The sequence below is a fragment of the Oncorhynchus mykiss genome, chromosome 10 (genome assembly GCF_057628025.1).
Source record: "Oncorhynchus mykiss isolate SJ-2025 chromosome 10, ASM5762802v1, whole genome shotgun sequence".
Classification (NCBI taxonomy): Eukaryota; Metazoa; Chordata; class Actinopteri; order Salmoniformes; family Salmonidae; genus Oncorhynchus; species Oncorhynchus mykiss.
Window position 1 is genome coordinate 48,645,547 of NC_143031.1, and position 15,227 is coordinate 48,660,773.

A 15,227-nucleotide genomic window follows, 5' to 3' on the forward strand; every position below is an offset into this window, starting at 1 on the left:
TGACAAAGCTACAGCGGATATAGTGAAAAGCCCTTGGAGCTAGCTCAGTTGCTGGAGTGAAAGATTTTGAAAGGGGAATGACATGCACAACACAACGGGCTTGAAAGGGCATAATGACTGCACACCTCTCCTGGATTTGTAGTAGAATTTCTCTGAATTTTGCTTTTAAAAAACAATGTAAAGATCAGAGTGTGGGTCTATCTCAATCATTTTCAAAAAAGCTTCCTCTCCCTGTTGCATTTCCTTCATTTGCACCGACGCGAAAGAAGTCGAGAAATTAAAGCGTAATTGCGTTTCGCCTCGTATGTTTTAAGATCAGTGCAATTGGTAGAGTGGAGGCGAATCGAGGAAGACACTGTAGTACATTGGAGATGCACCCTGGAATACATGAATGGTTTGCGCCACCCGACATAGGCGAGGGTTGTTTATACTACGAATATCCACGTCACTGTGTCCGCCCTGTTAACCAAAAAAACCGACACACAAGAACTAAGGAACGCGGGGTTGTTTCATCAGCGAACGTGAAGTCAACTGTTTTGGTCGTGTTGTCGAGCCTTCGAACATTCCAAAGTAAACCCAAAGGTAAAGTAACAAACACCACACTTTTTTTAATTGTACTGAAAAGTATGTGCTTACGTTTCGATGTGGTGGTCCATGTGTAGAGACTCCGTAGTCTTTTACTCGCGCTCATTCTGACGCAATCATACCCTCGTGTGTTGTCAGAAACACTTAACTTTAGCCAACTATTATAACGATATTCCCTTTTAAAATCGTACATTACTGGTTACGTATTTTAGGGGTTAGAATAGTCATTAGGCTGTTTATTTTGAAATAAATAGTTAGATGGGTACCTAACGTTCTCCAACAAACGTTAGTTACCAATAGCATTGCTCGCGAGGCGGTTGTTTTTAGCGGGGAACGTTAATTTAGCCAGTTAGCATATTGGCTATTAACGGTAGCTAGCTAGGTAACGTTATAATCAAAGATGTGCTGTGTAAACTAGTTCGTTGCAGCAACGTGGATTTATCTTGTCGGGTGTAAAAACTGCCGCGTGCCATCATTCATTGTTTTACTTGCTAGCTATCAAACAAAGTCCTCGGTCAACTAGTTAAATTTACTTTGCTAGCTAACGTTAGTTAGATAATGTTATCTAGCTATAACTATCGTCAGGTAGAAATGTACACATCAGCGAACTGTAGGCATGCATGTGTGCAACCTGTAAACTTTATCTTAACGGTGGGAATGCAACTGGTTTGTTAACTAATCACAAACAACTTTCATAATATACCAGTCTAGCTAGACAATAGACGGGTCCTTGGCTTGACTACTGCAGCTAACCGCATTATTTTTTTAACATGTTGCATCAGCTATTGCATCATCTTGAGTTCGCTAGCTAGCAGGATTTTATAGTTGCTGCTGTTAACTAGCCACAACTAGCAAACATGTTACACGTCACATTCACCCTCAGGACTTCTGGTCTGTGTGTTGAAAGTTGTTCGCCCTCAGTCTCATGTCAGACGGTTGTTCATGGATCGCCAGCCCAATATGAACTCTTAAGGAACATAAACTTTACCGCCTTACTTAGTAATTGTTTCGTGTGCAGGTTGGTCGTCATGCAGAGGAACATTTTTGTTTTATTGTAAGGGGGATTGAAGGCATTTATTTGGTCACCCTAGTATTCTAAGCTGATGGATGGAAATACAAATTTGCTGGGACATTTTCTGAAATGTTCAGGGGCAAATTTGCCCCAAGCTCTGTGTAGACTGGTCATGGCAGAGGTATTGGACATTGAGGAAGAAGGAAGGGATCCTGTTGGCTCTGTTCCAGTGGCTTGAAGTTCACTCATAGCAGTAGTCCTTTTTTGACTAGAAAACGGATTGCACCATAGCGTCAAACAGCTAGACAACCATTGACTGTCTGTGATGCATGAAGTGTGCCGCCCATCACTCCAAGGGTGACCTCGCCCACTGAGATGAGAATGCTGAAAGGGCACTCTGCACCAGCCTATTAAAGTATCCACTCCCCCAATGAACATCTGAAAAAGCATATAAAAGGGGCAAGAAACACCATGTGTAGGTGTTAAAATAATTTCCTTGTCTGCTTAATGTTTAATATATGGTAGTCAGCAGTCATTAGTTGAACATAAAATGCAGGGCTGGAGTAAAGCTGTCATTTTGAGGCATTTTCAAATCTGGTTATGTTATACAGTGCACCCATTAATTGATATGCTTGTTACAGTGAACATTTTTGAAGATTATAGCAGTGGTGCCTGGACTTAGCAAACTGTTTTGCAAGCCTGTCGAGGACAAGCGACAGGCAGAACCACCCGTATCACTCACGTTCTCTGTCCCACACTCCAGGACTGAGAGGTGCAAGAACGCTCTTTTTAGGAACCAGGAAATTGTGGCGTGATTTCGGCGTAGTGCATCTTTAAAATACTTTGGGACGGATTGGAAATGATTGTTATCTCTGGTATGCATTACTTTAACTGACTTGTCCGGAAGGGCCTGTACAGATCTGAACACGATAATTTTTGCTGCTGCTCTTGCTTTTCATGAGTGGGGTGTGGAACGTGTAGTTTGTTGTTGGAAATCATAAGTCATCAAAGTGGCAATAGTCTACAGTCATAGAGCCTCCATGTGTGGCCAAAGTAAGGAGATATCTAATCAATGGAAGATGGAATGAAAAATTAAAGGAGAAGGATATGCAGAGAGCGAACAGGCGGCTACTTAATTTTTTGAATGGAGTTATTTGTAATTGTAGGATGACGGCGCACAATTTTAAAATATATATTTTTTTAACTTGGGGGGGAGAATACTTTCTTGCCATAGCCCTGACTGGCTTTAAACATGCGCTTGTCTGAGGTGTCGGACTAGACAACAGTTGCTATCAGATTTGACCGCTGTGGTTGGTTGCTCAAAATTATGGGATGGGGCTTAGCATAGGGTACATTTTGGGGAGGTACTACCTAAATCGCTCAAATCTCAATTTAAGATACTGACTTTATGACAAATTGTGCTATTTACACTTTGTAGTACATTTTTACACTGTTTTTGACTATCAATGTAACGTCGGTCGTTTTGAAGCAGAGAAGTAGGTTTTTGAGGTCAGCTGCCTTTTAATAAATCTTATCTTAATTGTGTGTAATTATTTGTCTAAATTTGGTCCATATCCATGTATTTCAGTGTCTATTGCTAGGTTTCCATCCAATTTGGCAACATATTTTCATTCAAATGGTCTCAAACAAGTGCCGTGTTCCCACCAATGGACTTATTGCAGATACAAAGCAGTGGGTGATTACAGTGCACACAATGTACCTTTTCACTTAAGTTTTTATGTACCGAATAAACATCTAAAGTTCAATGTGTTTCCATCGCATTTTCAACTCTCGATAGTTTTGTCACAAAACTGTTGCGCCAAATAGCAAATGTGCCTACTCTGGTCTTGACACATGTGCTCTAGCCACCAGCTTGCATTGTGGGTAGGCAAGTCTACATGATGACATCATGAGTTTGGATAAGTGAGAATGTTTTTATTTGTCAAGCATCAATTGTCAAGTCGCCAGATTCAGACCCTCAATATTTATTGGAAAGGAGCATCAAGATCACCATGCACTTTCACTACCCTGTGAACTTCCTCATAAGTTATTTAATCTCTAGCCTAATAAACTGCATGGTTTTCTAAGTCGCTCTGGGAGGACCACACACCATATCATTGCGTGACTCTACGACCATTTCTTTCATGATTTAATTGTACAGACAAAGATCCCACGATGTCGAATGAACAAATTGTACCAAAACAACATCCTATTTCAGTCATAGCTGTTGTGATTTATTATTTTATAAGGTTTGACATAACTGGATGGAAACTGCCACGAGGGAATAAAAATAAACGTGATCCTACCTACCAGTGAGCAGGAACACTAACCAATAAGGGAATCCACTCTTTCCACTTTATAGAGTATCATAGGTTAGCTAACGATGAGGGCCTAGGTCTTAACTTTTGTTTATTTCATATGCTATCATAAAGCCAAGGAAGCTTAGGACACCCTGATAACAAACTAGGCTAATCATAATACTGTATCGTGATGGCAGAGTTGAGGCTAGACAGTGAGTCAAAAAAAAAGAAGTGCTTTGTGTGGAGTGAGCAACGGTCTGTAATGAGATTCAGAGCTAAGATAATCCTCTTAGTCTGTTGCAGCATGTGCTTTGGAAAAGCTCAGTGAGGCAAATAATATACAGTATCTGCGGAAGCTTCCGCTGGGTGGTTACTTGTGTGCTGGAAGTCCTAGTTAAAAGCCTTATAACATACACCTAAATCTAATCTTTATGGTATTAGGTAGCAATACCATGGCTCTCTTGTCCCCCTGCGGCAGAGGTGAGCAATATTTGGAACATCGAATCGCAATCAAATTACAGTATCGAATCTCGAAACATTTCGTATCGGCACCTAAATATTTTGATAACATCGTATTGTGATGTCCCTAGCAATTCCCAGCCCAAGTATTAGGCAATTAGACTAGGCCTAGTTTTTAATGCTTTTTAAGTGGTTGAAGTACTCCTACCCATTGTATACTATAGCCTACCTATTACAGGAAAAGAGTCCCACTAAACCCTTTGGCCTGGAGGCTCCAACGAGCATGCCTGATTTTGAGCATCCAGGTGGTAAATTAGAGGAGCTGCGTGTTGGTGTCTTCACAACCTGGTCTGAAGCCGCCGCTGTTTCACAGAGGCCAGCCACCCCTCGTGAAGACCACAAGGAAAAGATTAGCCTAGTTGGTCTAGGTGACGCAGGGTGGCCTACCTCCAGAGCTTACTGTGTGGGCAGAACAGACTAAACCTCTCAGGCGCCGCACATTAATCGCAGGCAGGGGGACTCTCAGAAGTGAACCTTTCCCAGGGCCGGAGATGATGCCTGCCCTGCCCGCCGGCCTCCTAAAACAGCTAATGCAACTCTTCAGGAGAGCAGACCCTGTATGCGGTTTCAGTCTTGCCTAACTATTCCGTTGTTCAATCATAATCCCTGGAGAGCACAGCCAGGGTGTTTTTTTTTTATTTAATTTTTTTAAACACTGGTTCAAGTTACAAGGTGGATATGCCAAGCCCATGCAGACTTCAGTAAGGAAGCCATTGTGCATGTCCCAAGTGCAGGATGGAATATAGTTGGTTGCACCATTGTGATCCAATCACGGACGCTAGCCTAGGCTGACTGCCCGATCAAACCAGCGTTGACTATTTTCCCTGTAGACAGTTTGTGACAGTGACAACAATGCCTGATACATGAAAGTTATTTTTGAACAGTTTTCATTTCCTGTTACCTTCAGAGACCAGGGGATATGTTTATTTTATACTGACATTCCTCCTTTTTTTGTTCTGTGTTTGCAAATTGTTTTCTCAATAACCTTCCGGTGATTGTGCACAGTGTCCTATGGATAACAACGTAGAATGGGCCGAAAACGTTTATTATTATAGGTGTTAGAGGCTAAGCTACACCTCCAAGTCACCAACCTTTTGTGGAGTGTTTGGTGTGCTGCTGAAGAGGCAGTGTCTCAGATATCTCGAATAAGCAGTAGCCATGATGACCTTACGGTTGGTCGGGACAGGGACCAGACGTTCTGTGCAACGTGCTTAATGTCAACATGGAGCTGTGTGGACAGCTGCCGCCAGTTAGACAAGGTCATGTGACCAGAGCCTCCAATGCTTATGAGGTGGTTGTGTGTGAGTGTCCCTGCAGTCTGGCACCTGCACAGATAGCGATGCTGTCTGTCCTTGAGCTGAAGGGGGCCGGGGTTTGTTGTAACTGGTGCTATCAGTATTAGTCAGCGATGCCCCTAGTGATGCCAAAAAGCTACGTCGCTGACGTGAATGCTATGATTTTGTTGTCGTTAACACGAGATTGCTGAGCAAAAGTTTTGCTTGAAATGTTGCGCTGTTGTCACTTTTCTTTTTTTGTGGGACATGCTAGATGTAATAGAATGTGGGATACCAATTTGAAGACTTGTTATAACACTTGAGTTGTGGCGTGTTTCTGCTAGTGTAGGGCCAATCTACTGCCTAGCTCTTGGAGGAAGGCAAATGAACCTTAACTTAAACCAGATTTTTCATATTATCTATCTATCTAGGCTAAATGCCAAGTGGTTGTATCACTTCATTTGGTTTTGAATTGTAACTCTGTATTTTGACATGACATGGGCCTCTATTCAAGATAGTCTATTGCGTACTACCACGTAATAGACTACACAACGATTGTTTCTGATGACTAAAGGTGGTCGGCAAAGGTGGTAATGGAATTTCGCCGAGACTCGGATTGTTCACTTTGAAACGTATGCCAAACCACCACCATTTTGATTTCAAAGTTGAACAAATCATTGCGCTCTATGGACAAGGACTACTTTTTTTATTATTATTATTATTATTATTATTTTATTTTCTATAAATGTACACGCATTTTACACAAGCACATTTTATAACAAGAACGGCAGGTATAAAATTTGCTAGCAGAATACAACCGAGGGAGATTTTACTGTAATTCTGTTACCAAAGTTTGCAAAAGTTGTTAAACTTTTGGTTTGGCATACATTTTTAAAGTGAAGAATCTGAGTCATTGGGAATTGCCCATGTCTTTTAAAATTGTAGTCTTCCAGTAAGGTTATTAGTGAATAGCGAGGCACAGAGATTGGTGTTCACTATCGTGTCTGCTTATCGAAGCTCTCTACCGGTCAGGTCATGTTTAGAAACATTTTTTACAAAGCACTATTGAAGGTGGAGAAATGTAATTCTGGGAAGACTCATAATAGCAGCATGCTGTTCCTTAGAAGAATGTGGTTTGCTTGTCTGGAAACCTGCAGGAGGGGAATTAAAACATTACTGGAATTACCCGAGTAGGAGGAACCAATACGAGTGTGGCACCATACAGAAATGTAACGTATCAACTTGACTAAATACGCACATGAGAGCTAATCAGTCAGTTCGGTATCCCAGAGACGGTTGGTTGGTTTGCAAACAAGGGATCCGCACGAAACAAAGTAAAGCAACAACAGCTAGCTTAAACTGTAGCCTAATCTGCTTCCCTTCTGTTTGATCATAGGATCTCTCCCGCTCCGTCTCAACTCTTCGCCGCTCTGCTCAGTCAACCCCTTCAGCTTCGCAGCTCCCTCCGCAGACGCGACCATGGTAGACCAGATGGCCTCCTTTGGGCGGATCTTGTTGCGACGCAGGGTACTGGACTGTTCCGATGAGGGAAGCCGATTCGCCCGCTGCCTCTCCACACTGGACCTGGTGGCCCTGGGGGTGGGCTCTACGCTAGGGGCAGGGGTGTACGTCCTAGCTGGTGAGGTAGCCAGGGAGAAGGCTGGTCCTGCCATCGTGCTCTGCTTCCTCATCGCTGCGCTCTCCTCCATGCTGGCCGGACTCTGTTACGCTGAGTTTGGCGCCCGCGTACCCAAGACTGGTTCGGCGTACCTGTACAGCTACGTGACGGTTGGCGAGATCTGGGCTTTTATCACGGGGTGGAACCTCATCCTCTCCTATGTCCTCGGTGAGTTTGTAGATTGGATATTGCTTCCGTTTTCAAATGCTTTTGCGTTGAGCCACAATGTTCACTGTGGTTAGTCTCTAGTCTGCCTTATCCTCTTGAGTTTGGTCGATGGTTTCCATGACGTTAACTTCTTCTCCATGGTCCTTTTTAGGTACAGCCAGTGTGGCCCGAGCCTGGAGCTCTAATTTTGATAGCCTGGTGGAGCAAAGGATATCAGACTTCTTCAGGTCATCCATGGCCATGAGCGCCCCGGGTGGGGTGTTGGCTGAATACCCGGACCTGTTTGCGCTCATCCTCGTGCTCTTATTAACCGGTGAGGACTTCAGTCAACTAAAATGTATAGTGTTGGGGGAGGCAACACATAAGTTATAGCCTCATTGTAAAAGCTTGCATGTATTGTAACATACCTAATGCAACTTGATTTGTGTCTCCTAATGCCGTACTGTTGCTTCTTCCAGGGCTGCTGGCGTTTGGCGTGAGTGAGTCGGCTCTGGTGAATAAGATCTTCACAGGGGTCAACCTGGTGGTGCTGGGCTTCGTCATCATCTCAGGCTTTGTGAAGGGAGACACAGTTAACTGGAACCTTACTTTGGAGGACTTTAACAACGCCAGTAACACCAACGTGTCCAGCTTATCCAAAGAGTGAGTCCTCCAATACAGATTAATACCGGCTGAGATTTAGCCAGAGATTCCATTATAGGGCACTGGCATTGACTAAATCATGCTTTCATGTGTCTAGATGTGTTTTAATCTCTGCATTTGGCTTCAGAAATAAAACCGTATAGTTGACGCGTCTCCCTGCCGCCTCTATGTCCCTCAGGGTTGTGGATAAGACGTTTGGCACTGGTGGTTTTGCTCCTTTTGGCCTCCGTGGCATTCTGTCTGGTGCTGCCACGTGTTTCTATGCCTTTGTGGGGTTTGACTGCATCGCCACTACAAGTGAGTTATTTACTGTACTCCAAAGCTAAACATTAGATAGGACCACGTCGTTTGTTCTCAGTAGATTGAGCGCTCACTGACATGCCACTTAATCAAAATGTAGCTTTTTTTTAATATGGTGGCCAATTTTCGCTAAATAGTTGGAATGTATAGTTCTACTTGGTTGTTACTCTCGCATAGTTCCAGACAAATAAATGTTGTGCCTTGCCCCCCCCCCCCCCCAGGCGAAGAGGCTAAGAACCCAACTCGCTCCATCCCTGTGGGCATCGTGGCCTCTCTGCTCATCTGTTTCTTCGCCTACTTCGGGGTGTCTGCGGCCCTCACACTCATGATGCCCTACTACCTGCTGGACACCAAGAGCCCTCTGCCAAAGGCCTTCATCCACGTAGGCTGGCCTGCTGCTCACTACATCGTGGCTGTGGGCTCCCTCTGTGCTCTCTCCACCAGGTCAGTTAGGCCGATAGACTGCACTATGGCTACTGTTCTGTAGCTCCCTTGTCTTCTACACTCCTCAGTACTTGGTTTTCCCTTCAAGCTATCAAATGCACTCCCTTTGTTACGTGTGTGTATATAATGTTGGTTTTGTTGTCCTCATAGCCTGCTTGGGTCCATGTTCCCCATGCCGAGGGTTATCTACGCCATGGCAGAGGATGGGCTCCTGTTCCGGGGCCTGTCCCGCATGAACACGCGTACCAAGACGCCCCTGATGGCCACCATCGTCTCTGGCTGTGTGGCATGTGAGTTCAGCCCTCCACCCTCTCTGTTCATTCATCTGGTTCTGCTCTACTACCTCTGGGTTCCACTGTAGTCAACTCCTGTGGTTATGTTTTTGTTTATGTATGAAACTATGAATGTGCAGCAGGAGGGAAGCCTGTGGAAATAGACCCTTTGATCAGTGGAATGCTTTTTAAGTGTTTTTTTTTTCTCTCTTTTTTTCTTCATTGTTTTTGAATGCCGGAATAACTAGAGTAAATAACCAACTGAGGGGATGTGGTTTGTGTTTTCTATAGTATGTATGATGGTAATGCTCATTGTCCCCTCTCCCTGTAGCTCTGATGGCCTTCCTCTTTGACCTGGCTGCCCTGGTTGACCTCATGTCCATAGGAACACTGCTGGCCTACTCACTAGTGGCCATCTGTGTGCTCATCCTCAGGTGGGTGACGACTTGTGCCGCTTTTTCTTTTAAATATACTATAATGCCTAACACCGCTTTTTTGTGGTATTGAAATTATGATTTGTCTCCAATTATGTGATTTGCTAATGGTGTTTGACATTCTCAGTGCGATTACCTCTCATGGTCCAGGAAACTGACCTGCTCTTCCCTCCTGTCCGTGTGTGTCCAGGTACCAGCCGGGCACCCTGAGCTCGTCCAGTCAGAGTGAGAAGCTGGTGGAGCTGGTGGGAGGGGAGAAGGTGGCCGTGTCCGGGCGAGACAGCGGTGACGAGGACGGCCTGGATCTGGAGGACCGACCCCTCCGGGAGAAGTTCACCCCCCGCCGCCTCCTCTTCCCCAGCGGGAATCTACCCACTAAGATCTCTGGGAACATCGTCTATGCCACCACGGCCGTTATCTGTGAGTGCCGCCTCTTCTCTTTCTCTCTCACTTATGACGTTGTAATGCAGTTGACCACGGGTTGTTTTCAAAGCGGCTCTTTTTAGAGAAAGCACATTTTGATTCTCTCTTCGTCCTCTCTAGCGGTGCTCATCACTGTGCTGTGTGTGGTGTTGGCGGGGAAGCTGGATGAGTTGATCGAGGTTCAGCCTGTGTGGGTCACGGTGTGTGTAGTACTGGCCTTGCTCTGTGCCCTTTGTGTCGTCATCATCTGGAGGCAGCCCGAGAGCAAGGAGGCTCTCACCTTCAAGGTTAGTTTCTGGATACTTCAGTGTTTGTTCACGGCTTATAACCAATTCATAATACAACTTGTATGCAGTAAAACGACTCACTTGTTTCACCCCCCCCCCCCCCCCCCCCCCCAGGTGCCCTTGTTGCCTTGGCTGCCTCTGTTCAGTGTCTTTGTCAACATCTACCTCATGATGCAGCTGGACCTGGCTACGTGGTGCCGCTTTGCTGTTTGGATGGGCATTGGTAAGTTAGATTACATTTATACAGAGTAGGAAATGTTTCTAAATTCACAATCGAATCACATGTTAATCACAGAATCCGCTGTAGTGGAAACCGTCTGCCCCATGGTCAATGTAATTGCAGTACATATTCTGCTGTTCTATCGCATGTGCAATGATGCCGGGGGGGGGGGGGGGGGGGACTGTTTGTTTGCAGTAACTTTGTAATATCGCAAACCGACGTGGCAGATTCACCATTTTAAACATTCCTTCTTTAATTCAGTCAACTTAATTCCTCTCTCTTTCTCCTTCCCTCAGGATTTGCAATCTACTTCTGCTACGGGATCTGGCACAGCAGCGAGGCAGTCAACAGCACCCCCCGGAAATACGAGCCTGCCCTCCAGACCAAGAAGAAGCCCATCTACCTGGGGAGAGACGAGAGTGAGGCGGAGGGGTTGAGCACCTGAACGGCTAGGGGCTGGAGGAAACCCCACACGTTATACCACTGAAAGGAAGGCAGACAATTCAACTGACACTGCAATGTGTGTCTCTAGATTGGTTACCTTTCATTTTTGGGAGATCTGTCTTACACTTTATTGGACAGTTGATGAGTAATACTTTCAACACTTAAAGTTGCTATTAACATTACTAGTGATTTTTTTATTTATTTATTAACCGTTAGTCTCTCTCTTGGTGGCCGTGCCTCCAATCGTTAGCCCCCCCGGGGCCTCCAGCAGCAATATGCTGTACAGGATCTGTTGGTTAGGGCCATATGTATTACTGGGTACCAGTGCGTCTGTGGGGTTTACAGTCTTGGTCAGGGCCTCCGTAGACTTGTTAACCGTGCCGAGGCCCGATGTGGGCGTTTTGTTTTTGGGATGACTGTCGTAGACGAGCTGTCCTCCACCTGCCAAAGAGCAACCGATTTAACAGTAGTACCTTGTGCACCTAGTTGCAGAAATGAGAATTTTTGTTGGTGGTGTCAGCTTCTTCAGTAAGCTGCATGAGATGGAAATATCACCACGGAGACCTCAAACTACATATCCTATAATGTTAAAGGCGTTTATGAACAATCTGTTGCCGGTGATTCTTTCTGTCGTACATTTTGTCTTCGAACGTATGGTAAAAATAGTCAAAGTAATGATGTATGTTATCATTTTCATGGTGATGGAAGTCCCTGTGTTACTTGCCTCTGAGGTCCATCCAAAGAATTGACTGAGGTAAAATCAACCTTTTGGAGGGTGATAACGCATCCCAGCACCTCTGCACTGTCTGCTGAATAATCTTTCATTTCGGTATCATCATTGGGGCTGTTCTGTACTCTTGTAAAACCCCTTTTATATGCATTTCTATTTATCTCTGGCTTTTTGATTTACAAATTCGAGCTACCCTTTTTATATGTAAATACTTGAGTTTGAGATCTCTGCCTCGATTGCTTGAGCTGTCTACAGACGTAGATTTAACTGTCAAACAAATGAAATGAAATGACCCGCGTGAAATGAAATGACCCGCGTGATCTAGACGATGCGCTGTATTGAGTCTTTTTTTTAAAGGCAGTGATTTTAGTCCTGGTCAGCTATTACCACTAATATTACTTTAGTTGTAGCTTCTTGTGAACCTATTTTCACAAACATTTTTAGTTTCCATTGAAACTTGTTCTTGGCAGCTTGGCTGTCGAGTTTGCATCATTTTAGTCATCTATTTTCCTGCTCTGCCCTTCAACTGACTTTAATCGAGTAATGTGATTTTTATAGATGTTTTGTGTTCTTTACATGTACTCTTGATTACCCCCTTGCTTTTAATGTGTTACTGTATATAGCAAAACTTGCTTCACCAAATAATTGACAGGTCTACTCGTGAATCTATTTGTTAATAGTCACTAGTTGTGGTGCTGCTTGACCAAATTACATTTTGCTTTGGAGACACTGGTTCAAGAACATGAGTATGACCAGCAAAAACTGGTCTCTAAATTTGAACTTTATTTGCTCATCTCCAAAGACCCTGGAGATGGCGAGGATAATTGATAGATATGGTATTGTAGTACAGTAATAACTGTAGATAATAACTGTAGATGTACAGTGTGTATAGCTGTATTTTTATTAGTAGAATGCTGTATATTATACAAATGGATATGTTTTATAGTTGTGCTTCTTGGCATTACTTTTAACATCGTTTCTTGAGGGTTTGTTAGACATCTCCAAAAGAAACCGTTTCCTAAAAATGCCTACCACCTCAAAGATCCCACTGGCTGGTAAACCAAGACACAGGTTTTATCTTCGGTTTTATATACTGTAAATACACTGCATGACCAAAAGTATGTGGACACCTGCTCGTCAATCATCTCAGTCCAAAATCATGGGCATTAATATGGAGTTGGTCTCTCCCCCCCCCCCCCCCCCCCCCCTGCTGACATAACAGCCTCTACTCTTCTGGGAAGGGTTTCCACCAGATGTTAGAACATAGCTGTGGGGATTTGCTTCTATTCAGCCATGAGCATTAGTGAGATCAGGCACTGACGTTTGGCAATTAGGCCTTGCTCGCAGTTGGCGTTCCAATTCATCCCAAAGGTGTTCGATGGAGTTTAGGGCAGGTCTCTTTGCAGGCCAGTCAAGTTCTTCCACACCGATCTCGACAAACCATTTCTGTATGGAACTCGCTTTGTGCACGGGTGCATTGTCATGCTGAAACAGGAAAGGGCCTTCCCCAGACTGTTGCCACAGTTGGAAGCACAGAACCGTCTAGAATGTCATTGTATTCTGTAGCATTAAGGTTTCCCTTCACTGGAACTAAGGGGCCTAGCCCAAACCAGAAAAAATGCCCCCGACCATTATTCCTCCTCCACCAAACTTTACAGTTGGCTCTATGCATTCAGGTAGCCTTATTGTGCTGACGTTGCTTTCAGAGGCAGTTTGTAACCCTGTAGTGAGTGCAATCGAGAGCAGACTATTTTTACGGGCTTCAGCACTCACCGGTCCCGTTCTGTAAGCTTTTGTTGCCTACCACTTCACGGCTGAGGCGTTCCTGTAGATGTTTCCACTTCACAATAACAACACTTACAGTTGACCCGGGCAGCTCTAATGGCAGAAATTTGACGAACTGACTTGTTGGACAGGTGGCATCCTATGAAGGTGCCACGTTGAAAGTCACTGAGCTCTTCAGTAAGGCCATTCTACTGCCAATCTTTTGTCTGTAGAGATTGCATGGCTGTGTGCTTGATGTTATATGCCTGTCAGCAACGGGAGTGGCTATAATAGACAAAGCCACTATTTTTGAAGGGGTGTCCACATACTTTTGTGTAATTGCCTGTATAAATGAGCTGTATTTTCATTGTTCTTTTCTAAATAAAATGGTTAATTATCAATTCTAGGCCTTTTTGAGTCTCAAGAATAAATGGAATTGTTTTAGAAAATTCATAATCCTATCAAGCGGGGGAGGGAATACATTCATAAAACAAATTGCCCTCATCTACAGATCCACAACTTTTGAATGTTGCATGTACTGCCAAAATAGTTTTAATGTGCCTTGAAGGGATGGGAAACCATGTACATGTACATTTATTGATGGTCCCTAAATAGCCCCATTGAGATCAAAAGTGAAACCAAATGTACCATGGTCAGTGCTTCAAATGAATGATTACTTGGGTGCTGCCAGATGTGGGCAGGATTGAAATAACCCAAGGAAAATGTACGTACCCTTCCTTCTGTTACATACCCTTATTTCGTAATAATCTTGCAAATTACTTTTTGAAAGAGACTGACTTTGACTCAAGTTATCCTATTTACACTTCGTAGTCAATTTTGACACTAGAATAACCAGAATAAACTCCTATAGATGCCACAGGCCATTTTCAAACTTTTTTTTGTTCAGTCGCTCTTAATTTGGTTCATGTGATGAATATGTGTTCAGATTCTCCTGGCCTTGGTCTGTGCCCTTTTGTGTCATCTGGAGGCAACCTGAGAGCAAGGAAGCCCTCACCTTCAGGGTTAGTTTCTGAATACTTATTGAAGGTGTAAACAACAGGTGCAGTGTTTATTCATTGGTTTTCAACCTTGTCGTCACAGTTTTTTATAATACAGCTAGATATGCAGTAAAATGATGACAGTTTTCTCTCCCCTTTCTAGGTGCCCCTGCTGCCTTGGCTTCCTCTGTTTAGTATCTTTGTCAAAATCTACCTTATGACGCAGCCAGTGGTGTAAAGTACTTAAGTAAAAAATACTTTAAAGTGAAAACAGCAGCTACTCGGCCTCCGACCACAAGGCACTACAGAGGGTAGTGTGTACAGCCCAGTGCATCACTGGGGCCAAGCTTCCTGCCATCCAGAACTAGGCGGTGTCAGAGGAAGGCCCTACAAATTGTCAGACTCCAGCCACCCTAATCCTAGACTGTTCTCTCTGCTAATAATGTACTTTTTACTCCATACAGTTTCCCTGACACCCAAAAGTACTTGTTATATTCTGAATGCTTAGCTGGACAGAAAAACATCCCTGGTCATCCCAACTGCCTCTGATCTGGCGGACACACCAAACACATTCTTCATTTGTAAATGTCTGAGTGTTGGAGCGTGCCCCTGGCTATCCGTAAATGTAATAACTAGAAAATGGTGCGGTCTGGTTTGCTTAAATCAAGAGGTCTGAATACTTTCCAAAGGTACTGTAAAAATATAAATAATTTCTAATTACTTATACTTTTAC

General features: G+C 44.0%; 1 protein-coding gene across 1 annotated transcript; it reads left to right on the forward strand.

Annotated features, from left to right (window-relative positions):
• Nucleotides 1-4: 4 nt before the first annotated feature.
• On the forward strand, nucleotides 5-13,897 carry LOC110534152 (cationic amino acid transporter 3). Its single transcript, XM_036933253.2, has 12 exons — nucleotides 5-582; nucleotides 7,087-7,536; nucleotides 7,688-7,849; nucleotides 7,995-8,178; nucleotides 8,357-8,475; nucleotides 8,700-8,922; nucleotides 9,073-9,212; nucleotides 9,526-9,628; nucleotides 9,819-10,048; nucleotides 10,172-10,338; nucleotides 10,453-10,561; nucleotides 10,855-13,897. The coding sequence occupies exons 1-12, from the start codon at nucleotides 372-374 to the stop codon at nucleotides 11,001-11,003; spliced, it is 2,247 nt and encodes a 748-aa protein (XP_036789148.1). The 5' UTR covers nucleotides 5-371; the 3' UTR covers nucleotides 11,004-13,897.
• The last annotated feature ends 1,330 nt before the right edge of the window (nucleotides 13,898-15,227 follow it).